We start from the raw sequence: 27,750 nt of genomic DNA, 5'->3' as shown, positions 1-27,750 counted from the left end.
CGTCAGGCAGGTTGGAGGGTAGTAGTTAGGGAGCACAGATGGGCAGATGCAGGAACGGCTCGCTGAATCAAAGAGCGCCAAGTGCAGTTAGAGACTCAAAAAATAAGGTAGAGACTGAGGGAGACACCTAACAGATGCTGACCTCTGACCTCTACACACATGTCAGTCCATCCGTCCATCCATCCGTCCATCCATCCACCCATCTATCCATCCTTCCATCTGCCCATTCTCCTGACCATCCATTTACCAACTACCTATCTACCCACCCACCCATACATGCACATACCCACTCATCTATCATATTTAATGAGTTTCCTGTATCGTCAGCTCCCAGGAACCTGTTCAAATTAGGGCACAGACAGAGCAATATACTACACCTGAAGTTACAGACTGAGGTCACCAGTCTGTACCAACTCTACATAGTGAGAGCATGGAACACTTGAACTCATGTTAAGCATGGTCACCCCAACAGAAAGAGCAGTAAGAGCCACACCTTCAGAGACTCCTTAGGAGTCCATCCTAGCTCTGCCACTTGTAGCCTGTGGCAAGTCACCAATCTCCAGCCAGCTTCCTGGGCGGGAGACTGAACAACACTGGTCCTGTGTCTCAGATGGTTCAATGAGCCAATATTTATGTGGGTGGATGGCTGAGGACATGCGTTTGGTTCTCTGGCACCTACATAAAAGCCAAGAGCATGTCTGCAGTCCCAGCACTAGGCAGGGTAGAGGGTAGGGAGTCGGGGAGCAGAGACAGACACATGGAGGAAGGGCTTATTAAATAAAAAGCTCCAAGCTCAGTGAGAGACACTGTCTCAAAATATAAGGTGGACACCCAACAGATGCTGACCTCTGCATGTACATACATGGGTGAGTATGCCCACAACACACATGTAAACCACACAGACATACTATAATAAAATAAAACAAAGTACAAGTGTCTCGAACACACATTAGGAGCTCAAGGGGTCAGGCACTGTTCTAACAAGGAACCCAGAGTTCCACTTTGTTATCTATTCTATTTTACTCAGTCTGGCACCTGCAAAATCATCTATGGATATCTACAAAGCTGTCCTCTGGGGCTTTGGAGATGGCTCAGGGGCAAAGCACCTGTCTAGCATGCTGTGAAGGTCTGACTTCAAACAACAGCACTGAAAACAAACAAAAAATCAAAGAAAGCAATAACAAAACCGTCTTCTTTATCATAAATTAACTCATAATGGAAATTGTAGGCTCACTCACTCACTCATTCTTTCTTTCTTTCTTTATTGCTTTTGGTGTTTTAAGACAGGGTCTCATATAACCCAGGCTGGCCTCAAACTCCTGATCCTCCTGCCTCTATCTCCCAGGGGCTGGGATTACAGGTATGCCCAATCAAACCCAGATCCTCTTCCTTTAGATGAAAATTATTTGGGGGTATTTCATGACTAGTTCAGTGAAGCCCATGTGTTTCCACACTGCAAGAGGAAGGATACTCAACCAGTATGGAGTTCCTACTCCTCTAACACTGGGAATCAGCCTTTCACTCATTTTCTTGCCAGCAGAGACATTTGTGATTAACATCCTCGTACAGTCTGGAGGACACAGACATCTAATTTTCTAGATTGGGGATCTTCATTTATGTACAACTACAGTCTCTGTGAAGATGTCCCCAGGTCCTGCCTCTCTGCCTGCTGTGGTTGCTATGGCCACCTGCAGGGGGCAGCAATAGCAAAATCACAATGACAGCCATCGTCTTCCAGCCGCACAAATAAAGAAAGATGTGTCTTATGCAAGGTCACAAAGAAAATAAGAAACAGGGCTAGGATATGAATCTAGGGTTCTGAACCCCAACCCCACCCCTTCACTAGGAGTTCAGGTACCACAAGGCCAGCAGAGCCAACTGTACACCTTGTCCCAAACAGAGGAGTTTTAAAAGGGAGACATGGGACTTCCAGGCTGCTGGCTGGCTGTGGTCCTCAGACTTGTGAGCTCTGAGGAGATGCTAGGATGGTTACACGGCCTGAAAAGGCCTCCTCTTCAGCCCGCTTTGAGCAGAATAGCACTGGCAGTGTGGCCTCTGCCCCGGGAGCATATTTCAACGCCGAAAGAAATAAAAGCTGGAATGAGAGCCACTTCTTTGGTGTTAATGACCTCTAACTGCAGGGGCTCCAGACTCCTCTCAGTGCCCAGACCAGCACTACAGAATGGCCAGACTCCCTTTAGAGTGAAAATGGCCCGTTCCTACCCTGTGCCCTCTGAGGAACCGAGCGAGCTTTCTTTCCCGGCAGTGAGCCTCAGGCCTGCGCCGGCCCTGCCCCTGGCAGCTGCTGCCACCGGCCACCTGAGCTTTCCAGCGGTATCAGGTGCCGCAGGCTTCTTTCCACTTCAGGCCTCTGCACGCGGGGCTCCGGTGCCTGCAAGCTCACCTCTCCACCCCTACTACAGGTGATCGTTTGTCTAAGTTGTCCCCGACACACTGGAAGGCAGAAAATTCTTCTGGCTTGGCGTCGGGTGTATCCAGGGGTAGAAAATGCAGGAGGCAAGGGATTCCACATAAAGTGACAGGCAGTGACATGGGCAAGAAAGCCTTCCTCTTAGGGTTGGCCACCAGCAAGGATGTTACATTTCAGAAGGGTTCATGACTTCTCTAGTAAAACGAAAACAGTTCATTTCATGTTTCATCTTTTTTGTTTGTTTGTTTCTAAATCATGCTAAACCGCTAATCTGGTCTTCCTGCGTCTACCCATTGACCTTGAGTGCTAGGATTACAGGCATCAGCCAGTGATTCCTATTTTTCTTTTGATTCTAGAAACCTCAGAGTTCGATTTAAAGGTGAAACACAACACACACACACACACACACACACACACACACACACATGTCCTATGCTTCATTTGTTTTGTTTTGTGTATGTGTGTGGGTTAAGTGTGTATGATGCATGTGTATTCATGAGCGCACTGGTACCCACATGTCCCTTGTGCATGTGAGGATTAAAGGACAACCTTGGATGTTGGTCCTCAATTTCCACCTTGTTTAAGATGGGGTCTCTCTTGAGACCGAAGAAAGGATGGCTCAGTGGCTATGAGCACTGGCTGCTCATGCAGAGGACCCAGGTTTGGTTCCCAGCACCCACATGGTGTCTCACAATCGCCTGTAATTCCGAAATTCCAGTGCAAGGGGATCCAGAGCCCTTTGCTTGCTATGTGGGCATTGCATGCATATGGGGCCCTCTTCTGACCTGTTCTGGGGATTCTCATAGGGCTGTTGTGATTATAACTGTCCTCTCACAGTGAGCTCTGCGGATGAAGCTTGGGTTCTCACAGCTGTGTGGCAAGAGTTTTACCCACCAGCAGTCTCCTCAACCCTCCAATTATTAGTCTATCTCTGATTCCTCTGCCTCCTCCTCCTCCTCCTCCTCCTCCTCTTCCTCCTTCTGCTTCTCCTCCTCCTCCTTCTAAATATGGGGTCTCTCTCTGCATAGCCATGATTATGCCATGTAGTCCTTGCTATGTAGACCAAGATGGCCTCAAACTCAGAGGTCCACTGGCTTCTGTCTCCTGAGAGCTGGGGTTAAAGGCGTGTGCTACTGTGCCCAGTTGCCTCTGCCTTTTTAGCAATGCACTTTTAAAGCTTAAGTCACTTATCACTTTTTGCCTAAGTGGGAATACTAATTAAGACGTCTAAAGATAAATGAATTAAACGGTAGAGTAAGTATGGGGAGGGTGTTAAACCCCACCACTGCGGTAGGTGCTCACTGACACAGGAGTGGGATGGATGAACACGCGGCCCTGAAATCTCTGCACACGTCTAGGACTAAAGAGTTGTGTGCAGTCTGAGGCAGCGATCCTTCCCACAATAACCCTGATGTCCCCTCCCTCCCTCCTCTCCCTAGCTTGCTCTAAGAATACACACGAGTTATATACATCCCCTTACACAAGAGTCACACACTGTTATTTCTGTATTGTCTTGGAATGACGGCATACTTGTTTTGCGGTCTGATAAGAACTACTATCAGCCAACCGCAGCATCACTGACATCTGCACGCCCGAATTGGGAACACGGTGTGGTCCATCTGCTCCAGACCTGTGTGCTGGAGCTGCTGCCTTCCAGGGGCGTCTGTGGGAGTCCTTCAGGGCCCATTCCTGAACCACAGCTCAATGCAAGCATCCTGAAAGAACAGATGTGCACACGAAGGAAAACCTCAAGGAGGCAGGGGACTCCGTGCACAGGAAGTGGGTGTCAGGCACAGGAAGTGTGGCAGTGATGGAAAGCCAAAAGGAAGGCCAGGCGGTGACACACAAGTGAGAAATGATGGGTTTCTTTAACGTCATGAAATTTTTCCTTCAAGGGACTCCTGGGGTCTCGCCTCTCCCTGAGGCGTCGTAGGTGTGTTTGCCTTTATAAAGGGAGCAACTGGTAAGTTGTCCGTGCTCTTGTGATAACCCCCAACCGTGCTCCTGTTACCAACCCTCCTGAACTGAGTCACCTGCTAATTGGAAAGGAAAGGGCAGAGGGGATGAGAAGGGGCTGACGATCAAAATGCACTACAGAAGGAAACCCATCTCTGTGTGCAATACAAGCTAACAAAACCAGAAAAGACACTTGCCCGGCACTAGAACCTCCCTGAGGGCTCATTCCCTCCTCTTGCTTTGAGTCTTTTACCTCCCCAGAAGTCTCCAGGCTCTGTGGGAAAGAAGAAACCTTCACTCCTGCCCTGGGAACAACAGGGGCTGGGACAGAGATCTGACATCTAAAAGCCCCTGTGACTTCCTGCCATTGCTCCTAATAACTTACTGGGTCATAGCTTGCCATTCAAAAAGAATTTAAAAAACATCAACAAACAAAAGAAGGTATGTGTTGGGGGAGGTGACACCCTGACCTTGGAGGAATCTATAAGAAATATGCAAGAGAGCATGGGTAACAGGGACCGTAACTCCCAAAATGAGGGCAGAGACGTTTCCAGAAAGACATTGATTCCTTTCCTATGCAATTCTTCAACTGCTCACAAGGCTGCCTCTCGGTGCCTTATAATTAAAGTAAATTGCTTTACAGATGTTCTTTTAATTTTTGTCTTCTTTATTCTCCCTCTTTTTTGGAAGGACTAGCAATGCTCTAGGAATCACAAATACAATTGCTCCAGATGAGTCTCCATGGGTTTGCAATGGAGTGTTTTATGGCCTGAGATCAATGTCCAAAGCACATGTCTGTTTCCATCAATGTCAATTTCTCCGCCCAGGAGCGGATATGCCAAGGGGCTTGATTTTCCTCCCTACCCGGTTACAGCCTCAGCCCTCACTGCGTGCTGACCTTTCTCAGCTGAAAAGGGATGGGCTTCCAATTTAACTCAACTTCAGCCTGAGGAATCCGGATTCAAGGTGGATCATCAACCAGCTTTTACAAGCCAACCCAGCAAATGTAGAAAGGAAAAGACTGATGGGGTCGATGACACTGAATACAAAACTTGTTATTAAATAGGCAGGGTACCAATAGGAAGTTAGATGTCAAAAAGCAAGCACACATCCTCATACTCAGACCATGGGCACGGAAAATGGGCCATAGCTTGTTTTGTCCATCAGCCTAGACAACAGAAAAGAAATACAATATCCAGTGTGGGTACAGATGGTTAGAAATGAGGGCTCTCACTCACATGCTGCTAATGTGGGCAGGAAGACTATAAAAAAGAATTCCCTTCCTGAGAGCACTTTGGCCACAGTCACCAAAAGTCTGAAAATGATGTGTGTCCTCCGAGCCAACACCACCTCCAGAGAGACAGCCCAGGGTATTACTAGCGACATGCTTAAAGATCAATGTGCAGTGACGTGGAATGCAGCAATATGGGTAAGTCTGAAAACACAAACTGTCCAACAGGAAGAAATTAGTCAGATAAACCACACATCTCTTCCTTCCGATATATCATGCTATCATTAAAAGTCACGTACTAGAAACATTTATCAAGGTGGGGAAACTGCCTTACACATTGCTGGGTAAAAGCAGTTGACAGACAACTGCAGCCAGACAGGCAGGTGTGTGGGGACTCCCAAATAGCAAGGTTCTTCCAGGGGTAGTGGTGACTCCCAAAACAGTGCTCATGGGGACTGGAAACACACGGGTCAAATAGGATTATTTGCAATTCTTATATTTTTGGTTGTGAGCCTAGCCTTTAACGGCTGAGCTATCCCTCCAGCCCTATCTACAATTCTAAGACCTCTGCTTTTTTTCTTTTTTAAAGATTCATTAACCCGTGTTTTGCCTGAATGCACGTGTGTGCAACCACATCCTAGCTCAGTAGGTGCAGAGGTAAAAAAACGGGCACCAATCCAATCCCCTGGAGCTAGAGTTACACTTGGCTTTGAACTGTCATGCAGGTGCTGGGAACTGAACCCAGGTCCTCTGCAAGAGCAACCAGTGCTCTTAACTACTGAGCCAGCTCTCCAGCCCCGAGCTGCTTTTCTTCTTATATACGTGCTTTCCTGAACTTGAGAAACTATTTATCATTGCCTGTGTATAAGGTATGGGGGGCGGGGCCACACATTCCAGGACTGGTACACGGAGGTCAGAGGACAAGAAGCTCTTGGGGGCTTAATCTTGGTAACAGTGGCTAGAATGTTGTAATTACCCTGGGTACTACTTACTTCACACCTCTGGTACCTGAAGAACCATCGTTTGGTAGGTACACAGACCCCAGCGCGGCTGTGTGAACACAGCAGATGACCCTCACATGTTCTGATTAACGGATGTACCAGCATTTCAGTACACTCTCTTCAGGGCCACCTGCACCTGCATTTAGAAGTGAGGAAACCTGAGCAGAGAAGTCAGGTGACTTGCCTACCCTGCATGAAGGCTCACACTTAAAAAATGTTTTTTAATGTTTATTTATTTAGCGTGTGTGTGTTTGGGTTCCTGGGTGAAAGTCAGAGGACAACATTCAGGCATTTCAGAACACTTGTCTTGTGAAGGATCGGGCTTGGACACTCCTGCATTGGGACTAGAGCCATCCCCACAGAAGACTGGCAAAGACAGACAGACCAAGGCTTCTGATAGGTGGCATGGGCGTATACTAGGGCAGGACATAAGGGATAGAAAGTACACAGAAACACAGACATTCGATGGAAGAGTCGAGAGAATCCATTCGTATTGACTTTAGATCTTTCTAAGCTTGGAAGAAGTCTTGGGAGACACTGGGGCTCCAGGAAGAGAAAATGTTATGAAAGCACAGGTATTTGCAAGGAGAAGGGGAGGGAAGGGCAAGCTTGGTCCACGTACAACAAAGCAGGCCACCCCACCCCCACCCTGCCCCCAACCCCCCTGAGCCAGAGGATTAAAGGGCAGAAGGAACGCCTTTATCAGATGTCTGAGTGCAAACTTGCACAGCTACATGGGTGATGAAGTTCTAAAGACCGGACCACATTTCTCAGCCAGAAACCTCTTAAAGAGGTCTAACACACCATTGCAGATGTGGTTTAAATCAATTATAAGTTTATTTTTTCCTTAAGTACAAAAAGTCTGTGCTATCAAATCAAACTCACACCTGCATTAATTGCTTTAATGGGCTCTGGAAATAGCAGCCTCCTCTCCTTCCTCATGGGGACCCCTGGGGAGGCCATCAGGGAAGGATGCTGAGAAACAAGACCTGGAAAGGATGTCTTCGGCTGCTGGGACTCTCATCTGTCTCATGAGCCTCCCATTATTTAAAGCCTCTCACAAAATAGTCAAAAGGCAGGTGAGAACACCCAGTTCCATTTATCCACCAAGCTTTATTGTGGCTATAAAGCAAAATTGCAGATACCAAAAGCCAGATAGGAACCATTGCATTTTAAAAGACTACACTGGGCACATGACTGCAATTCAAACAGCTACAAGCAATCACACAGGCTCCAAGTCTTCCTCGTTTTTCTCTAATAACACTTAAAAAGCAAAGCAAAACAAACACAAACCCCAAACAATTAAGTAGGCACACTAAAAGGCTTTCAAAGCCCAATTAGAACCATCAATAATATTTTCATTGTAGTGCATGCAATGGGACCTCCATGTCCAGAATTTTCAAATTTTCAACATGCAATGGATATAAGGACAATAACATGTTTGTGAGGATCATGAGTTATATTCAGTATTGAGGATGTCTGAGTCACAGAGAGACAATGAGACACGTCCAAGGTCACTGCTAAGAAACACTGAAAGTGAACCCAGACCCACCCCCAAACTCCATCTGCAGACCTCCCTTCCTTAGACTTTACCATCTATCAGCTAACCCCACACATCTAGAATGATGCACGGGGGGGGGTATGAGAGTGGTCACGTGGGCCTAACTCAGTTTGTTTTTGAAATAGGGTCTCCTGTAGTCCAGGAACCTCTAACTCCATATGTAGCCAAGGATGACCTGCCTCAGTTTCTCCAGTGCTAGGGCTATAGGCATGTATCACCACACATAGCTTACGTGGTCTCGGGGATTGCAATCAGGACTTCATGTGCATAAGGCAACCACTCTACCAACCGAATGCATGCCCAGCTCCTCTGGGCAAGTGCGTGTGCGTGGATAAATGTTGGTAGGGGTGGGGATCCTGAAGCAATCAGGAGTCTCCATACTTCAGTGTGGGTATGGCTTGGATTTGCCTGGGGACTTTATCAACTCTTAGTCTTAAAGCTGACATTTGTGAGTTAACAAGTTAGCACTAGACTCCAGAGATTTATAGATAGGCCCTTTCCTATTTATTTCTCTGGAATCTTCCCATGCAGTCCAGGCTGGCCTGGATCCCCTGTGAGGCTTGGGGTGGGCCTTAAATACTGGATCCTCCTGGAGAACTGGGTTCTCAGCATGTGCCATCATACTTGGCTGCAAATGACCTTTCTGATGTCACTTTCCTGTGTCCCTTCTTACGGCCTACAGCTTTAGGCCCGAGGGACAAGGCCGTCTCGGGACTATGGGGGAAAGCTGATGTATTTGCTTTGCTTTCTGTGTCGGGAGGGTGCTGATATTAGCAAAGTCAGGTAGGGACCGAAGACTAACAGCGAGGCTGGCTGCCAGCTGAAGCACAGCCACAGCCAATTTAGCAGAAGGAACACAAATTCTCCGTGGAGAAGGAGGCAAAGGTGCCGGGACTGGGGAAGAGGAGCTCTGGATCTGCCTCTGCATTCTCGAAGGACACCGCACTGAAGCGCAGGTGTGACTCTGGAGAGCATGCTGTGGCTTCTTGCAACTTGAAATGGCTTTAATAAAAACCCCAAATCCAGACGAAACTCACCCCAAATTGGCTCATTGGTTGCATGAGAATGCATAAACAATCCTATTTTGGAACCACAGACACAATCAAAGTGCTGAAATAATCTACTTCTGGGAATGTGGCTTTAAAATTAAGAGCAAAGTGATGAATTCAGTTGCCAACAGGGTCTCACAGAGTGGATGTGGGCCACAGAAGGTGGGAAAGGCTGTCGCCTCCCCAGACATTGACTATGGCTTTTCAAAGTCTTTAAATAAAATAGAAGTAGAGGGTTTCAAATGTTTTCTCACCTAGTCAGTCACCAGATACCCAGAACCATCCCGAAAGGAGGCAGATGGGAGGTCTATGCCGGTTTCACCAACCAATGACAGGGTCAGCCAGCTTCATCACAGCACACACAACAGTTTATGGCCTTCCTTAGGTTTCCGTTTAGTGTCTACACATGGACTTCCTTAGATGTCACACTCAGGAATGAAGGAATGCTTAGCTAGCCTGGGACATCATTCTATCCATCCAGTAAATGTTCATTCTTTTACTGAAGTGCCTACAGGGAGCCACAGGGGGCGTGCTAGGCTATGGGAGCGAAGCAGGCACAGCAGCCTTGGCTGTCACAGAGCTTGTATGTGGTGGGGAGGTGGATGGTGGAGAGACACACAGAACTGCCCATCCTGTGGTGACAGCCGTGCTGAAGGGAACCAAAGGAGGACCCAGGGAGGGGATGGTGGTGAGCCCACTGCTTTCAAGAGGGTGGCAAGGGTATGAAGGCACACGGGTGTCATGGCACTCAAAATGCTTGGTAGCTTGCAGAGCTGTTTGAGCTATGCCCTGCTACTTGGATCGCTACAGACGGGTTGTGTCCTCCTCATCCCTGACTTCCAATGCCACAGGATTGTGGCTCAGAGAATGTAGGGAGAAATGACTCTACTGGACAGTGAGGTGGCCTGAGACATGTCACTTTGCTCTGAGGTGAGGGTGTCCGAGTAACTCTTGAGTGGCCCTGTTGTCAGGCTCAGTTAAGACACCCACCTGCCTCTCAGAGGGGCTCTGACATTGCCTTCCAGGATGCTGGCTACACAGCCCTTGGACTGGGTCCCAGTCAGGACCCTCCTTGACCCTGATCTGCCTTGCCTCCCCGTGGGACAATGAAATGACACAGGAGGGTCACCACGCAAACACTCTGTAGTGAGCCAGTAAAACAAAGATGGGACTGGCAGACGCCAGCTCTGGGCTCTGCGGGATGAGGCTGTGTGACCCACAGGCAACAACTGGAACATCTTCACCCTGGCAGAGCTGCACCCACGGGGGAGGGGAGCTCTGCACGACTGGTGGCTGGGGCGCATATAGGGAATCTTCTTCTTGCTCAATTCAGCCATGAACTTACAACTCCTCTCAAGGGCTGGGGTGTGGCTCAGGGAGCAAAGTACCTGCTGCACACGCATCAGGGTCTGAGTTCAGATCCCAGCACCTGCTAAAAACCGCAAGTGTGGCCGTGAGTATCTGTACCCTAGCGCCGGGCAGTGGGGGCTGACGGGCCAGCCAGTCTAGCCAAATTGTCGAACTACAGGTCAGAGAGAGACCCTGTCTCAAATGTAAGGGAGAGAGCAATAGAGAAGACGCCTGATGTCAACCTCGGCCTGCTCCCCGCCACCACACACACACTTGCATGCAGAAATGCACACACCCACACAAACACATACATAAACCCCCACACACACACACACACACAAACCTGCTCTCAAAAATTAAAAGGAAACCACTGCTGCTGCAGCTGCCACCTGGAATGCCGGGAAAGGAATGAAAGCATGCTTCCCACTCTGCACCTGCCCGGCTGTGAAAGTAAAAGGAAACGTTGCAGCCCAGAAACTTTGTAAAAGCACTCCCACCCTGCGGCACAATTAGACATCTGTGAGCTTAGACTCCAGCTTGCATTCTTACTTGGGGGTTTCAAAGGAAAGAAAAAAGGAATGGGCATGCGGAGATTGGTATTTCAGCCTCCAGCTACTTCCAGTCTTTTAATGCCATTTCTTCTAATCAGATTCTCTGCTCCTGGCTGGGGACTCCGACTCATGTCCCTAAGCAATGGGGACCAAAAGTCATAAAAGAGCCTTGCTAGAAAGCTAGTTGAAGCCCCAATCCCCTCCAAATGCATCTATGCAAAGCCCTTTGCAGGGTGGAGGGGAGATTAAGGATCTGAGGAGACATGTGGAAGCACACAGGCGGGCCCAGATGGCGGGCAGCCTGCACTTGACAGGTGCACGTGGGGCTGTGCTCCTGCGTGTGGCTGGAGGCTGGCAGAGGTGGCAAGCAGCAGTCACACGGAAGTCTAGGAAGCAGCAGCGGTGGTGTGGACTCAGGCTTCTCTCTGCAGCTCCATCCAAATGAGCACCTGAGGCAAGTCATAGACCGCCTGGGGTTGTCAGCAGGAGGGGTGACAGGAGAACCAGAGCTAGTGCTAGACTGACTAGACAAGAGATCTACCAGACATCAGTGCTTCCGTACAAAGGCAGTACTGGAGAAACATAGCTAAATTGATTTAACAGCAAACAACCGGCTGCAAGAAGATTTGCCTGACATGGGCATGGTTTTTTAAAGCCCCGAGTGTCAGCCTGAGCCAATAAATATACAAGAGTGCATTAAAGACACAGACCCTCTCCCAGACCTGTGTAAACTCTGGATACGAGGTAACCAATAGCTTTCTGAAGAGTGGGCTCTCTGCAGGTCACCGTTGGCAGGATTCATGAGAACCAAGAATTGTTACTGGGCCAGAAAGGGACCAGTGCACCCACGGTTTCCAACTGGAGCTCAGAAAGAGACCAGGTACAGGAAACTAGGTTTCAGATGCAAATCTGGAAGCATTAAGAATATATAGAGGTTGCCAGGCAGTGGTGGCACACGCCTTTAATCCCAGCACTCGGGAGGCAGAGGCAGGTGGATCTCTTGTGAGTTCGAGGCCAGGCTGGACCGACAGCCTCCAAAACAATACAGAGAGACCTTGTCTCGTAAAACCAAAAAAAAAAAAAAAAAAAGTATAGAGCCCTCACTAACCATGACAATGTAAAATGACAAATGTGTCATTTTGAACCTTCTGAACCAAATATAATGACTTGTATTAATGTCGACAGATTCCTCCTGGGTTATTATGCAAAGGAAGGGAAAAGTGATAGCTCTAATTAATTGGAAGGGCCCACGAACACTTCTTAATGTCTGGAACATTTTAGATTCTAATTTGCCGCTCAGATTTACCTATGGGAATGCTGGGACTACAATTAATCTGTTAAATTTCTATTAAACACACACCCCAAACAGAACCTGGATATTCTAAGTGCTGTTACCAATATCAACATGGGACTAAAAACGCTGGTGGGTGAGTGAATTTTCCAAGGACGGTGCTGTTTGCGCCCCAATCCTACTGGCAATTCCCACTGACTCTGGACTCACACCAGGGCTGGTGTTCTTGGGCTGAGAGGACAGTGAGACACAGAGGGCGGGCTCCCATCTGTACAGTGTGTAACCCATGGAGTTCCTGATTTAGCATAGTTACCCAGGAGTGCCAAGCTTCCCTGCTCCCAATACGCAGCCAATTCTTTCTGCCTTAATTGAAGGCAATTCCAAAAGAACAAGAACACAGATGATCAGATGGTCTACATGCCTTCTGGGTAGCACATTCCAAGCAAATCAGACTCCCAGAGCAGGGAAGGACCTTGGACAGCACCAGACTCATCTAGCCCGGAGCAGAAAAATACCAGAGCCTTGTTCAAGGTCACACATGTCAAGTGTGCAGCAGAACTTAATGTAGCAACTAGTCTATGGATTCATTGGCTGCCTGATCTAGCATGTCTAACTGGAGACCTTTGAAAGAGCTACTTAAAAAAAATTACTAGTTTGACTCTTGTTCATTCCAAATGGATTTTTTTCCTCTCAAAATTCAAACATTTCAAGATAATTCTACATAGTAAGTGGCTTGCCTAGTCTAGACCCGTCACTTCCTGTTGGGCAAAGGGTAAAATCCTCAGCAAATTGCTTTGGGTATCAATGGATGGAGGATCAGTTAGGAAGAGAAGCTGACCAAACTGTAGTTACTTGATCGCTCTGTTAAAAGCTGTGTCTCTCTGAAGCACAGACGTCTAACACTTTGATTCCTAGACTCTGTTTTAATTGGATTCTCTTTATGATGTATATGCATACAAACGATTAATCTCTCCTCTGGGAAAGTTCTGAGGTTCACTTCCTTCGACATCATAAAAGAAAAACAGATTTTTTTTTAATTGAAAAGACATCTTCTTCTAAATGGAATGGGGGGTCCTGAGACAGACACAAGACACAAATAGACAATTCAGGGACACTGAATGAAGCCTGGAGCCCAGCTAGCCTCTGTGCACATTGACCATGGGACCCTCTGAGTCCCACAGCTCATGGGTGACCAAGAGGCCCCATGTACAAAATTCCCAGGTGATGACGACAATGTGTGTCTCCTGGAATGACTGGGCCCCTCCTGGGTCTCAGGGAAGGAGCTACAGTCTTACACTTTACACAGATGTGTCAACAGTTCTCCAGGGGACCCAACTGCTCATCTACACGTGATGCAACCGAGCAGGGCTGTCCTGTTCTACATCACCACTGCAAATTCTGTCCCCTTTGTTCCCTGGAGGGTCCCAAGATCATGTGCCCCGCATTGGTTAGAAGAGGGGCTCCCTTAGCCAGAAGCACATGGAGGAAAACAGAGGCCCAAGTCAACTCAGCTCACACAGGCCCCTGTGATGCAGATAGTCCCTGTTCTGTTCCATCCAACCCCAGGTCAGTGTTCCTCTGCAGGCTGCCTAAACTGTGCTTGGAGAGCTGAGGTGTCCCTCTGCAAACATCTAGCAGGAGCCGATGCTGGGTACTGCCCCAAGCCACAGCTCAGCAGCGCCAGGAGAACTCAGGGAGGTTGAGACACACAGTCCTGATCATGACCTTTTCCATGCCAGGGTACACAGATCTGAGGTGCAAACTGGAGGAAGAGCCTGCGTTGCTCAGACTCAGGCTGCCTTTCCCAAGGCTCTCATCTCGTGATGATTAAGTGACCCCAGTTTCTGTAAATTGCCACTAAAACTGAATCCGTGCTTATAAATGACAGTTGGATCAAGTCTCTTTAGAGCATAAATTCATCCTTTTGGGAACTTTGGACCTGTTAGGACAACACTAATGGACTATTTCTTTATAGATAAATGGGATGTGAGACAGAGAGGAGAGAATGTTGGGGAGGAGCCTGAGAGAATGGGAACCCATGAAGAGCATCTGCCAGCCCCCAGAATAATAAAAGGTCATTAAGCTTCCTCCAGAAAGGGAAGGAATTTTTCAGAAACCTTGGGGGCCTCCTGAAAGGGGTCCTTGAGTAGAGAAGCAAATGATCAGAGCAAAGGTCAGAGACAGACGGGGGTGTCCAAGGTGCACACACAGTCAGCCAGCTCACCTCAGCTGACCACAAGCCACTGAACCGTGCACAAGCCCTGGACTTTTGGTGCCCAAGAGTTTCCCAGCAGCCAACTGTGTGAGGTTAGGCTAGTTAACGGAGTGGGAGGGGCTCACAAGCCAACCCAAACCAGGGGGAAGCATTTCTCTGAAGAGAGCAGAGAGTGAACTGTCATTCCTTTCCTTCAGACGCCTCACTTCATGTGCAGGAAGCTGTAGGGCTGGGGTTACATGTTATGAGAGAAAGATCCTTGAGTTCACCCTGGGACCAAACGCTGTATCTCATACTCCAACTGGCTGGTGTCCCCTCACCCTTGGCGATGAGATTAGCAAGCACGAATGCTCTCTCAGGATTAAATTCGTACTAGCTGGTTGTGGTGAGGTTGTTTTTCTCAATTGACACATGCGTCCATGCTCAAGCACGTGTGTGTGTGTGCGCGCCCACACACACACACACACACACACACACACACACACACACACACTTTCATGGGACTGTGGGCTTCATTTCGGATGTTCAGGCAGCAGCCTCGTCTGCAACAAAGTTGGGAGCCACCTCTCTGGTCTGGCTAGCTCCAGGGTACTCAGGCTAGCCTACAAATAGCAGGGTCAGCCCCTGCTCTGTGGTCACCCCGCCTCCTCCTGTGTCACCAGCAGTGGAGCACAACTTTCCTTCAGAGGCAAAAGCAGCATGGCAGCGGGGAGGGCCATCTGTAACTCACTGCCAAGCAGGCTTTCTTCTAAGACTCCACAACCCTCTTCACACTTTGCTTATGTGATACTGTCTGTGCCTTGGCCTTTAGGTCTCCCGGGGCAAGAATCAACATTTCCTCTCTGCTTGCAACACCGATCTGTGCCACAAATTAGATATTCCTCTTTGAAAGTCAGGGCAGGGGAGCGGAACAAAAACACAATGGAGACCAGAAGGGTCCAGCGATTCGGTACCAGAGGCAAGAGCCCAGGGCAACCGAAAAGGCTGCACTAATCTGCCGGTGCCGTCCTCTTAACCACTCCCACAGACCACAGCCCTACCTTGACAGCCTCCGCGTGGGTCACCCGGGCTAGTGATTTATCGTTGACGCGCAGAATCTGGTCCCCGACCCGTAACCCTTCCTTCTCTGCCAGGGAGCCCGGCTCCACTAGCGACACGTAGATCCCCACGCCGTGCTCCGAACCCCCGCGGATGCTGAAGCCCAAGCCCTCGTGGGCCTTGGCGCGCCGCAGGCTCACGAGCCGCACCTCCCCGGGCCCCGCGCCGTCGGGAGCAGCCCAGGAGGGCTGCCTGTAGGGGGTGGTGGCGGGCAGGTAGAGGCCCTCGGCCGTGTACTGGTCGAAGAGCAGCTGGTCGGAGCGCGGGATGACCAGTCGCAGCATGGGCAGCAGGCGCCGCTTGACCGGGCTGTCCAGCAGGACGCGCAGGGTGCGCACCAGGTCGAAGACGTTGCGGCGCGCGTGGTACGCGTTGAGGCAGTGGGTGAACCGCTCGCGCTCGGGCTCGCTCAGCAGCGCCGTGAGCGCCTGGTGCAGCTGGCGCACGTTGGCAGACAGCAGCCGCAGCCCCGCGCCCCCGCCGCCGCCGCCCGCCGCGGCCGCCGAGCCCAGCGAGCCGGTGGAGGACGAGCCCACCGACAGGCCGTCCAGCTGCGCGTTCATCTCCCCGCCGAGGCCCGGCCGCACTCGGGCGGGGCGCGCGGCGCGGGGCGGCGGCGGCGGCGGCGGCTGCACCTGCACCTGCGGCCGGCGCCGCGACAGCTGGATCCCCGGGCCCGCCGAGGTCACGGCTGGAGTCCGGGCTGGGGGAGACGCGCAGGAGACGGCGACTGCGGTCTGGACTGTCGGCCCGGAGAGTGGCGACGACGGCTGCAGGGTGGGTTGGGCGGAGGGAGGGTGCGCAGGAGCCGGGGGCCCGGATCCCGGGGAGACGGCAGGGGCCGCGGCCGGGGGTCCGGGGGCGCTCAGGCGGCGATGGAGGGGGATGGAGTCCGGGGGTGGGAGAGACGGCGGCTGCAATCCCGAGGGAGGACGCGAAGACCTGGGATGCCGGGCACACGGAGTTGCTGGCGGCTGGAGGTCGCGGAGGCTGCGGCTGGAGGCCGGGGGGGCAGGACCGCGGCTACATGACGGAGGTGGCGGGGACCGCGCGTGGCCGCGGCGGAGGGCACAGCCGCGCCGCCCGCCCCGTCACACCGTGCCCGGGGCTCCCCCCAGCCGAGCTGCCCGTTCCCCTAGGGCTGGGGGACCCCAAAGTCAGAAGTTGGGGCGCAGGTGGATCCGGGGTCCCGAGCAGTCGCGGCCAGGGGAGCCACGCGGGCGTCCGGCGGGGGGTGCGGGGCATGTCCCGGGCCGCCCGCCTGCACGCAGCAGCCCGGGGTCCCCGCGCCCCAGCGCCGCCCGGGCGCACACGGAGCCGCGCGCCCGAGGGCCCGGACTTTGCGAACTGTTGAGCCGCTCCGGGCCGAGTCTTCCAGCGAGTTCCGACCGACGCCGCCGCCGTCGCCAGCCGGGCCTTGGCCCCGCCCCTCGCCCCGCCCCCTCCCCGCCCCGTCCCCCCGCGGGCTCTTCAGGAAATGACGTCCCTCCTGGCGCGCCTGGCTGTTGCCTGGAGACGGGGTGAAACAGTCCGGCCCTAGGGAAGAAAGGGGTGAGAGTGGGGGTAGCAGCAGGAGACGCCCTGGGGGCCCTGCGAAGACTTCCCCAGCCCCGGGGTGAAGGTATGGGGGGGTCCCCAAAACTGTGCTCTCCGGCGCTCACGGCTGAACTCCAGGGTCGCTTTGGAGCCATTGGTTTGCCAATTCACACTTGGGAAAAATGGCCAACTTCTGGCCTCTAAATTATTAGATGCTTCATGCTTCGCTTTTTCTGTCTTAAAATGTTGTTCCTGCCGCTTGCACACGCGCCGACAAGTTTAAGTGTGTGTGGGTGTGGGTGTGTGTGGCCAGACGACTGTCAGTCACCTGCACTGCTCAAGAGAAGCATATAAGCAGCACAGGTGCCGGCCAGCGGGAGCAGCCTGGGCCCCGCCTTAGTGGTCTCTGGGATGGAGGAGAGCAAAGGGCTGTTGTTACCAGAAATGTCCACACTGGGGAACTGGGGGAAGGTTACATGGCAACTCTATATACAGTCCTTTTTCATGCTTTTTATATGGCAAGAGGCCAGAGGCCAAGGTCTGAAGTCTGTCATCGCCACCCACGCCCCTAAGCAGGATCCCAGGAAGAACGCCCGGCTTCTGCTGAAAGGGTGTGTTCTAAGGAAACCCACAGTGCCTCACACAGTCACCACCACTGTCGTGTGCTTCTCCTCCCTCCTGAGCTGCTCTATGAAAAGCCGCCTTTTCCCCAAAGCTGTCCAGATCACCATCACAGGAATGACATGGCTGACTCCACCTGGGAGAAGCAGAAAGGGAGAAGGGTTATCTGAAGTGGCTTTGAGCTGGGTGCCCAAGAGTGAGTGACCTGTTCACTGTTTACTTAACTCTTGTACTGGTCACTCTTCATTCAACATTTTCCAAGCACCTGTTCTAACACTGGGTCATCTGCCGGATGCTGGGGACCCAGGATAAGGAGATGAAATCTCTGACCTAAAGAGTCATAGTTTAGCAAGGGGAAGACCATGCAAGTCGAGGTAAAATGAAAGACAAACGTTGCAGTGTCAAGGCAGGGCTGCCAAGATGGTTCAGTGTGTAGAGGTGTCTGCCACCAAGCCTGGCAATCTGATCCCCACGCCTGGGAGCCACATGATGAAGGGAGAGTCAACCTCTGCAAGCTGCCCTTTACAGTGTGTGTGGCAACCCCGTAGCACATAGTAAACAAGTGTATAAAAAGTAAATAAATATAAAGAGGTGTTCCAGAAGACTAATCTTTCTGAGTAATAGGAAGCCATGGGAAGATTTCTAACACTGTAGTCTAATGCATTCCAAAAATGGAGGTGAAGACTTAGAGCTCCACCTTCCCTGAAGCTCTCCCTGTCCTCTTAACACAGACCTGGGTTGAGCTGGTGCCCAGTGAACATATTTCACAGGGTGTCAAAGGATGATGTCTAAAGTAGCCATTTGGGTGACCATTTGACACCCATCTGACAGCTCTGCAGGTTCACGCTATGCATCCTTGTTTCTCCTCTTCAACTCTAGTTGAAACCTTTAATGCAGGCAGACTGAGATATTTAAGAAAAGAATCTGTTCCAGCCCCTCCCCTCATGTATTAATGGCATACCTAGAAATGCCACCACACAGGGCTTAATTGCATACAGTTCAGGTTTTCTGAAAATGTAATTCATGCTTAGAGTTCAGTTCGTTTGTGTTCTAATTATAATTGCTGTGATTGGTTTGATAAATGCATCCCAGGAGCTAAGATCTCCACTCCCATATTTTCTTTCTGTGCAGAGGATATTTTCAAGAATATTTTGCTTTAGGCAGCAGAAGCCTCTGTGCTTGGAGTCTTAGAAGAAAATGAAACACTTTCTTCTGCAAACATCGGACACCATCTGGGAGGCTGTGCTATTGTTTAACTTCATAGAGGTGGATCTGAGCAAGCAGACCAGAGCTCGAGCACAGGAAAGGAAAACGGGAGCCCTCCCGTCCGTCTTGTGAAACCGCCTTCCTGTCAGTTTGCACTGTGTCCCTCTGAGAGGCAGTGTGTAACTGCGCTCGAACCTCAAGAATCCTATTTCATGTGTGAAGATGTGTTTGTCTTTCAAGAAATGAGCTCCTGGAAACCCCAGCTGCCTGGGCTCCTGAGGGCTTTCCTGCCTTGAGGCCCTGGAAGGAAATCATGAGTACCTGTTTGGCCTTGGCTGCATACTGCCCTCTTCAGAGCTAAAACAGTATTTGCTTTCATTTGAAGCCCTTTGTTTCTTTCCTGAAGCCACTGTTGCCCCCCAGTGCAGGAAACTGAACCCAACACATACACATGCTGAATAAGATCTCCGACTACTGAGCTATGCCCCAAGCCTGGGCTCTCTGAGACAAGATCCCACCACATAGCTCAGACCATCCTGGAACTTGCTATATAGTTCAGGCTGACCTTGACCTCATGATCCCCCTGCTTCAACCTTCAAAGTGCCACCATACCCAGCACCAAAGCCACTTTTAATTGTTGTTGACAATCAACTCGAGCTAACTTTTCTGGTCCAGATGGTTCTGGGAAGTTGGACTCACTTAGGCAGCTGAAAAGACGGAATAGGAAGGAGTAGGAATAGTGTTTTGCTTTGTGCTTAGCACAACTTACAAGTGCTGAGATACACTCTTTGTTGAGCTGGATTTTTGGTCGTTGTCTGTCTCTCTTTTAGTTACTCTTGCATCACTGTCACCAAAATATCTGGGAAAGACACGTTGTGGTGGGGTATTATTATTATTATTTTTTGGCTTAAGGTTCCAGAATGTTCAGTCCATCATGGTGGTTAAGGTTCCAGAATGTTCAGTCCATCATGGTGGTGACACTGTGGCCCCATAATTTACATCCCAGGAAGTAAAGTGGAACAGGAATTAGCCAGGGGCAATAATTATCTCCAAAAGCTATCTCCAGTGACCTGCCTCCAACAACAAAAGCTGTCTCCAGTGACCGGCTTCTGACAACTGGGCCCCACCTCCCAAATCTCTAAACATCCTCTCCTTCCCCCCACCCTAAATAGTGTCATCAGCTTGGAACTAGCTTTTCAAACTGTGAGACTATGGGGTTCATTTTTTAGATTCTGGATACCCCAGTCTTCACAAATACAGCCTGCACATTTCATGCATGGAATGAAACGTATGACACATTACTTCCTTCTCTCTCCTCCTCCTCTCTCTTGCACTCTTTAAAAGTCCTTTTCTATTTCATAGTTATTTGGAGCCTCTCTCTCCTTCCCTCAAATTCACTGAAATGTCTCCTTAGAATGTGATAGAGATTAATTTGAGATGCATTTCCTGTGGGACATATAGAAACCCGTAGCTGGTATTTTTTGAATGGCACTGTTTAAACATGTATATGTTTTCTTCACTCCCTCTACAAGCTAGTAAAGGAAATATATCACCACTGTTGTCATCTTCCTGGTAGAATATCAAGGACATTCAGAAACAGGGGAGTTAGACTTTGAACCCTGAGAGATCCACCCCCAAACTCTGACTTTCAGTCTCCATGGTGTGAAGTCTCCCAGATGTTTGGTTCTGAGACGTCAAATTGTTTCAGCATTCCTGCTGGGACCAGTCATGCTGGGACCAGTCAAGGATTGCATTTCTCCCATGAATGGGAATGTTTTCTTTAGGGAGTTTGAGGTGAGAACTCAGAGGTTAATAACAACCCATGCACTAATAAGTCCTGGTTGGTAAGCTGGCAGTTTGTGATAGAAAGACAGTAGAGTTTATTCAGGAAAGCATCATTGAAAGAGATCTCCATGGGGAGGATTTGGGAGGCCTCTGGGGTTCTCAGCTTGGACATGGGGGCTCAAAGCTATCTGGTGCTGGGTGTCGCGAGGAGATCTTTCCGGCATGAAGACTACTGGCTGAAAGGACCGTAAGCACCGGAGCGATCACTGGTGCTGCAGGACCACAGCCTGTCTCATCTGCAAATGTCAGTAGGAATGGATGATGTCAGCACCGAAAGGGAAACCGTCTCCATTGTGATTGGTAGATAGCACCGGCAGTATTGATGGAAGTGCAGCACGATAAGAGAGAGGAGAGGAAAAAAGAGAAAGCACCTGAAGCAGCAGAAGACGGGAGAGAGACAGGTATTTATCTTGGCTCAGATAATATCTGCCAAGAGTCTGGTTCATAGTCACAGAGACTCATGTGACTTGCATGTAAGAAAGGTGTCAGCACCAAGTTGACGTTCAACTTCAGATTTCTGCTCTTTATTACCTTTGTGACCTTGAGCAAACCACAGAGAACCTTCTCACTCGAGTTCCCTTATCTGTAATGTCAGGCCAATGATGCTGTCATCAGTTTTATTGCAAGCATTGATTGTACTGATGTATGCAAAGTCAGCTCCAAAATGCCCGGAATCCATCTCAGTTAAAGTTCTTTCCACATGGGAACACAACTCTTTTATCAGCCCAAGGGCAAGCACATGAGAGGTGTTCCTCCATACTGAGTGATTCTTTACCCCCTCTCTCTGGCCTTGGTCTTACTGACATAATGGGGCTTGTCCACCATCCCCATAGCCAATGGTGCCTGTTCAAGCTCTTTGATTAGTAGGTAAACAGACACTATCTTGAATGGATACGGAAGGCTCTGTGCCACCCAGACATTACTCTTCTTTGTTCTTGCCCGTCTTGTGGAATGAATATCGTTACTGCTCACCCTGACTCTATGGATGAGGAACCTGGTGTCCAGGCTGAAAGTGAGCTCTCTGAGGTCTGTGCACTCCCCGTGCCTCCCTGTGCTTGGTAGTAGCATGACAGACAGAACCGGTGCCGATTCCTCTTACACAGATTTGGGGGAAATAGCAAACTATGATGATAGCAAAAATAAATCCCAGGGAGCCAATTTGTGAGCTGGAAGGAGACAGAGGAGGGAAAGTGACCTTATCAGGCATGCTGATCCCACTGCCACTAGGTGGGTATGAGCTCTCTTAACCAGGGGATTATCGTCTGGCTACACCAGGACACTAACTCCCACCCCAGCAAGGCTCCGATGTTCAGGGTCTCCAAGGATCAATGGGCGCCCATTGCTGCAACCCCTCTATGGCTCTTAGTGCCTCTGCTGTACTAGACTAGACGCGTTCTGGGAACGCCACACCTTGGTGGCCGTATCCTCCAGGATGTGTTGTACTGTGGACATCAGGTGTGACTGCGATGTGGCTGAAGAGAAGCATTGGGAATTGTAAAGTGAGGACCCCAGACCTGCTTCACAGCCAGGAGCCCCTTCTGGAAGCCTCAGCTCCCCATTCATTTCACACCACAACCACAAACAGCACTGTAGCCAGTTAGGAAAGTGATGCCTGAGTATATAACCTTGGAGAAATCACATCATCTCTCCCAGTCTAGGTTTCTTTACCTATTAAAAAATAGCTAAAAAGCCGGTGGTGGTGGTGCACGCCTTTAATGCCAGCACTCGGGAGGCAGAGTCAGGCGAATCTCTGAGTTCGAGGCTGGGCTGGTCCGATAGCCTCCAAAACAACACAGAGAAATCCTGTCTCGAAAAACCAAAAAAAAAAAAAAAAAAAAGCTAAAAACAGAGACCTGAAAAGAGAGTAGTTAGAAAGCTAACGGAGCAAACACATGCTTGCAATTAGCACAGGCTGGCTACAGACTTATACCACTTGGAGGATGTACTCCATTGGTACAGCACTTGCCTGCCATGCACAAAGCCCTGGGTTTGATCCCCAGCACCATGCAAACCAGGTATGGTAGTGAAAACCTATAATCCCAAACCTCAGAAAGTGAAAGCATAAAGAACATTAGCTACATTGTGGGTTCAAGGCCAGCCTGGAACACATGAGATCCTGTATTTTTAAAAAGTGAGGTACCAGACTTTCCATATAATTTTCTTCTTCCTTCACTAATCCTTGGGTAAACTTTTTATTTCTTAGGGAGATTCTGGTTATCAATGCTGTACTTGGGCACCAGCATCTACTGTTGGCCAATTCCTCCATTCATCGATGCCTCAGTCTCCCCATTTATAGTGTGAGAGACTCGGAAGTGGTGATCTGTAGGCCTTCCTAGCGCCAAGAATTATTTCTTTCATTAAGTTGTGTGTGTGTGTGTGTGTGTGTGTGTGTGTGAGTCAGGCTGTCTGTCTGTCTGTCTGTCTGTGTGGATGGAGGTCAGAGGACAACCTGCAGGAATTAGTTCTCTCCTCTTGCCCTGAGGATCCTAAGGATCAATCTCAGATCGTCATTCTTGGCAGCAAATGCCTTTATTTAATGAGCTATCTCCACGGCCCAAGAACTATATTTTGTTTTGATGACAGAGAAGGAAGGGGTGGGGAAGGGAGAAAGACGAGGGATGGAGGTTCTCAGTTCATATGGATTTGGAATTCTGTCCTTGCTTCCACGGCTGACTGATGCCTTTCTCTGACTGGTTCCAGGCACTTAATGTCTCTTTGCCTCTGGGTTTCAAATAGCAGCTAATGATTGTCGCTGCCTTTAGCTGGCTCTGTGGTTTTTGCCTTTGCCTTTGACCATGGTGAAAGGCACCCAGAAGACACTGTTATTACAGTCACCAGGCCCAGTGTGCCCAAGTACTTGGCAAATTGTGTCAGACTCCGTTGCTGTTACAGAAGAATGCTTGCTCTCCGGTACTTCTTTGTTCCTTAGAAAAATTTGATACTCACTGACTTTCCATGAAGGTCACAGGAAATGGAGTTTCAGCATTCTAAAATGAGTCTTTCCTCTTGACCTTAAAAAAATCATACTTCTTTTTTCATCCACTAAATATTTAGTACCTACTACATGTCAGAAACTATGCAAAGCTAAAAGAGCAGAACTCAAGTCCTCGTTCCTATGCTTCCCAGCTAGTTGAATGGCACATAAGAAATGATCATGGGGCCAGTGGAGATGTCCCAGTGAGTAAAATGCTTACCCCACAGGTCTGATGACCTGAGTTCAAATCCCCAGAACCCATGTAAAAGCTGTAAAACCTGGATGCAATAACTCAAGCATTTTCGATGCCAGTGCATCCCATAGGGAAGGAAGATGAGAGGCAGAAAGAGGAGACTCTTAAGAAGCTTTTGGGGCCTGGCTAACACAGAGTGGTAAGCAAATCCTGTCTCAAGGGAAGTAGGCAGGTGAGCACTGAAGGCTGCGCTATGATGTGTGATGGAACACTTGCACGCATGCATCACACACACACATACAAACACACACTCACAGACACGTTCACACACACAGACACACACGTTCACACACACAGATACATGTTCACAGACACTCCTTCACACAGAGAGTTACAGACACATACACTCACATATACACACAGAGGCACACACAAGCACACACACTCAGACACACATTAACATACACACTCACATACACACACAGACACATGTTCACACACACAGACACATGTTCACACACACAGACACGCGTTCACACATACACTCACACTCTTACAGATACACACACACTCAGACACCCGTTCACACACAGAGTTACACACACATACACACACATACTCACATACAGACACACACACAGGCACACACACTCACACAGGTCTGGTCATGTGTGTAACAGCTTATCCATTCACCACTGCTGTATAACCAATCGTTATCCACAGGATACTTTAAGCAATACTCATTTATCTTAGTATATTTTCCTTTGGTTAGGAATCTGGGACTGGCTGAATTGGCTTCTCTGCCCAGGATTATAGGAGGCTGCTAGCTTTCCCCTGGCCTCTTCACTGGGGAAAGACGAGCTGCTTCCATGCTCAGGAAGTTGATGGCAGAATCCACTGCTTGTGGTCATAGGACTGAGGACCCTACTCTTGGCAAGAAGCTGCTCACAATTCTGCCAAGAAGCTGCTCACAATTCAACTCTGGTTAATTGGTTTAATATGATGTTTTCCAGAACACAACACAATTATGAGAATGCCACCCCAGTATCCTCGACACGAAAAGGGACCTCATCAAAGCAGTGGCATCCTCTCTCCATTATCATTTTTAATTGGCTAGAAGCAAGTCACAGGTTGTGTCTAAACCAAGGTAACTGAGAATATACAAGAGTCATTCATCAGGGTCACTTTAGGATGCGTCTGTCACGAAACACATGCAAATCTTCCAAGTAAGACCAAGACTTGCTGAAGGTGAAATGCTGGAAGGTTGGTGCCTGATTGAGTAGGTGTACCACGTGGGTAAAGTAGGAAAGACACTCTAGGCAGATGTCAAAGACACAGCTGAAGAGTTGGGATAGGGCTGAGTTGTGGCAGATAGTGGCTGCTCTGTTATGCAGCGTTGGTAGTGTTCCAAAACTAGAGAGAGCCTCTGATGGGCAGGCATGCTCTGTTATGCAGCGTTGGTAATGTTCCAAGGCTAGAGAGAGCCTCTGATGGGCAGGCATAGTTCTCATTTTCCCTAGAGGAATTCCATGCACCTTCTCTAGCAGCTGTCAGCATTCACTAACACTCTTGCACTCCACAGGGCTCCTTGATAAGAGTGGCGCACTCTTTCAAAAGGGGGAGAGATGCCAGGGGTAGCTGGGAATCTTGCTGAGCCCCAGGGAGCTTGCCAATGTAAAGACTGTTTACCTGGGAAGAGACTTTCAGACTGCATTCTAGCCAATGTTGCGTGTTCCTCTCACTACCAATGGGTGCAGTTTGGCTAGGTGCAGCCTGGTCAGGGATGTCCAGCACCAACATTAGACTAACCTGGGTTCAAATCCTTGTTCTACCAATTACACCTGGTAATAAGACTTTCACTGACACACACACAGAGACACACACAGACACACACACAGATTCACACACAGACACACAGACACAGACACACACACACAAACACAGGCACACACACACAGACACACAAATACACACAGACACACAGACACACACACAAGACCCACACAGACACACACACAAACACAGACACACATACAGACACAGACACACTCTACCGCTACTAATATTGCTATTACTACTAGTAATAATAATAAAGTTAATTTTTTTCTCGAGGCAGGGTTTCTCTGTGGCTTTGGAGGCTGTCCTGGAACTTGCTCTGTAGACCAGGCTGATCTCGAACTCACAGAGATCCACCTGGGATCAAAGGTATGTGCCACCACCGCCCAGCCAAAGTTAAAATTTTTAAAAGAGCCTAATGGACCTGAAGGCACACATATGTGACTCTAGCAGTTGGGAGGCTGGTGCAGGAGGATATCTGTGAGTTAGCTCAAGGTGAGTCTGAGCTATGTAATAAGGTCAGTACTAGCCTGGGATGAACAACAAGACCTTGTGTCGAAAAAGTCTAAACAAAAAGTAATTCTAACTGCAAATATGGTTACATTTCTGAGGAACTGAGTGAGGATTTGGGGCCTCAACATATAAATTCAAATTCAGTCCAGTTCTACTGGGGACAGTCTAGTCCATCGTCAGCCTCTCCTTCCTTTTCTCCCCACATTGACCGCCTTTCAGAAGCACACTCCTTCCTTAATCTGAAAATAACAGTGACAGCCCCGACAGCCCCAGTGTTGCTGAATGGTGCCTAATGGCCGAATAACCTTTCCTCACTGTAATCCAATGGCAGTGAGTTTTCTGGCACACACTATTCCAAGCAAGCAGTCTGATCTCTGGGGTTTCGGGATGCTTAATTAAAAAGCGCTGTAGCAAGAAACAGAACACAGTTACATATCACAGCATCACATTGTTCTTATTTCAGAGTTGAAAAAACAAGGACGTCTTTACTGAACTGTGAGGACGCTGGAAAGCATGGTCCATGGAGACAGTGGGAGTCGTGCTGGCACGCAGAGAAGGCCTTGGGCCATTGTTTTTGCGTGTCAGCAAAAGCCAAGGTCACTTAGCTGGCTGAGAGTCCTCCTTCCTTGAAGGTGATTGGGCTGGAAAAGTTTGACCATGGCCAGAGATGGCCATTCACTGAGGACTATAGGGGAATCTGACTCATTTCAAAATGAACTCCTTCAGCAGAGCTCCTTAATAAAGATCTATCAGGAACTGCGGAGGGTGGGCCTACGTCCTAGTTTCCTTTCTGTTGCTGTGGTAAGACACTGACCAAAGCAACACATTTCCAGGTAACAGTCTATCGCTGGAGGAAGCTGAAGCAGAAACAGCAAGGCTGGCCTGCCTGCCCTTCCACACAGCATTGCCTCCGACCAAAGAACAGGAAATCACTTTACAGACAAAAAAGTAAAGCAGGAACAGCCGTGGAGGACGCTGCAAGCTAGCTGCCTCGAAGCTGTATTATACTCAGCTTATACTCAAAGGCTGGCTATGTTTCCTCAAGACAGTGCAGGACTATCTGCCTGGGGCTGGCACTGTCCACAGTGAGCCGACCCTCCTACATCAAGGAACAGCCAGGCAATCCCCCACAGACTCTCCCACAGGCCAGTCTGCTCTACGCTCTTCCCCAATTGTGGCTCCCTTCTAAGATGACTCTAGGCTGTGCCAACTTGACAATTAAAGGTAACCAAGACAGTATACCAATAAAAACAATTGAAATTTCCAAATGTAAGTTCTCGGTTGTAGCTATG

The 27,750-nt window shown here is 49.4% G+C and overlaps 1 protein-coding gene and 1 long non-coding RNA gene across 8 annotated transcripts in view; one reads left to right on the top strand and one right to left on the bottom strand.

Moving 5' to 3' along the window:
• The window catches only part of Whrn (whirlin), an 82,155-nt gene extending 65,130 nt beyond the window's left edge, over positions 1 to 17,025 (bottom strand). For 6 of the 7 annotated variants that reach the window (XM_040757341.1, XM_040757342.1, XM_040757343.1 and 3 more), the window contains exon 1: positions 15,677 to 16,312. In XM_040757341.1, coding sequence (XP_040613275.1) covers positions 15,677 to 16,297 — 621 coding nt within the window. In that variant the 5' untranslated portion in view covers positions 16,298 to 16,312. Of the gene's footprint in view, positions 1 to 15,676 lie in introns of all 7 variants that reach the window. The other variant, XM_040757346.1, reaches the window with a different exon arrangement.
• A 5-nt stretch (positions 17,026 to 17,030) lies between these two features.
• Positions 17,031 to 20,652, top strand: LOC121144050. Its single transcript, XR_005881392.1, has 2 exons — positions 17,031 to 17,355; positions 19,023 to 20,652. It is a non-coding gene; the product is annotated as an uncharacterized LOC121144050 (long non-coding RNA).
• The last annotated feature ends 7,098 nt before the right edge of the window (positions 20,653 to 27,750 follow it).

Source organism: Mesocricetus auratus, unplaced genomic scaffold (assembly GCF_017639785.1).
Source record: "Mesocricetus auratus isolate SY011 unplaced genomic scaffold, BCM_Maur_2.0 Super-Scaffold_100014, whole genome shotgun sequence".
NCBI lineage: Eukaryota > Metazoa > Chordata > Mammalia > Rodentia > Cricetidae > Mesocricetus > Mesocricetus auratus.
This window is presented reverse-complemented; position numbering and strand designations above follow the sequence as displayed.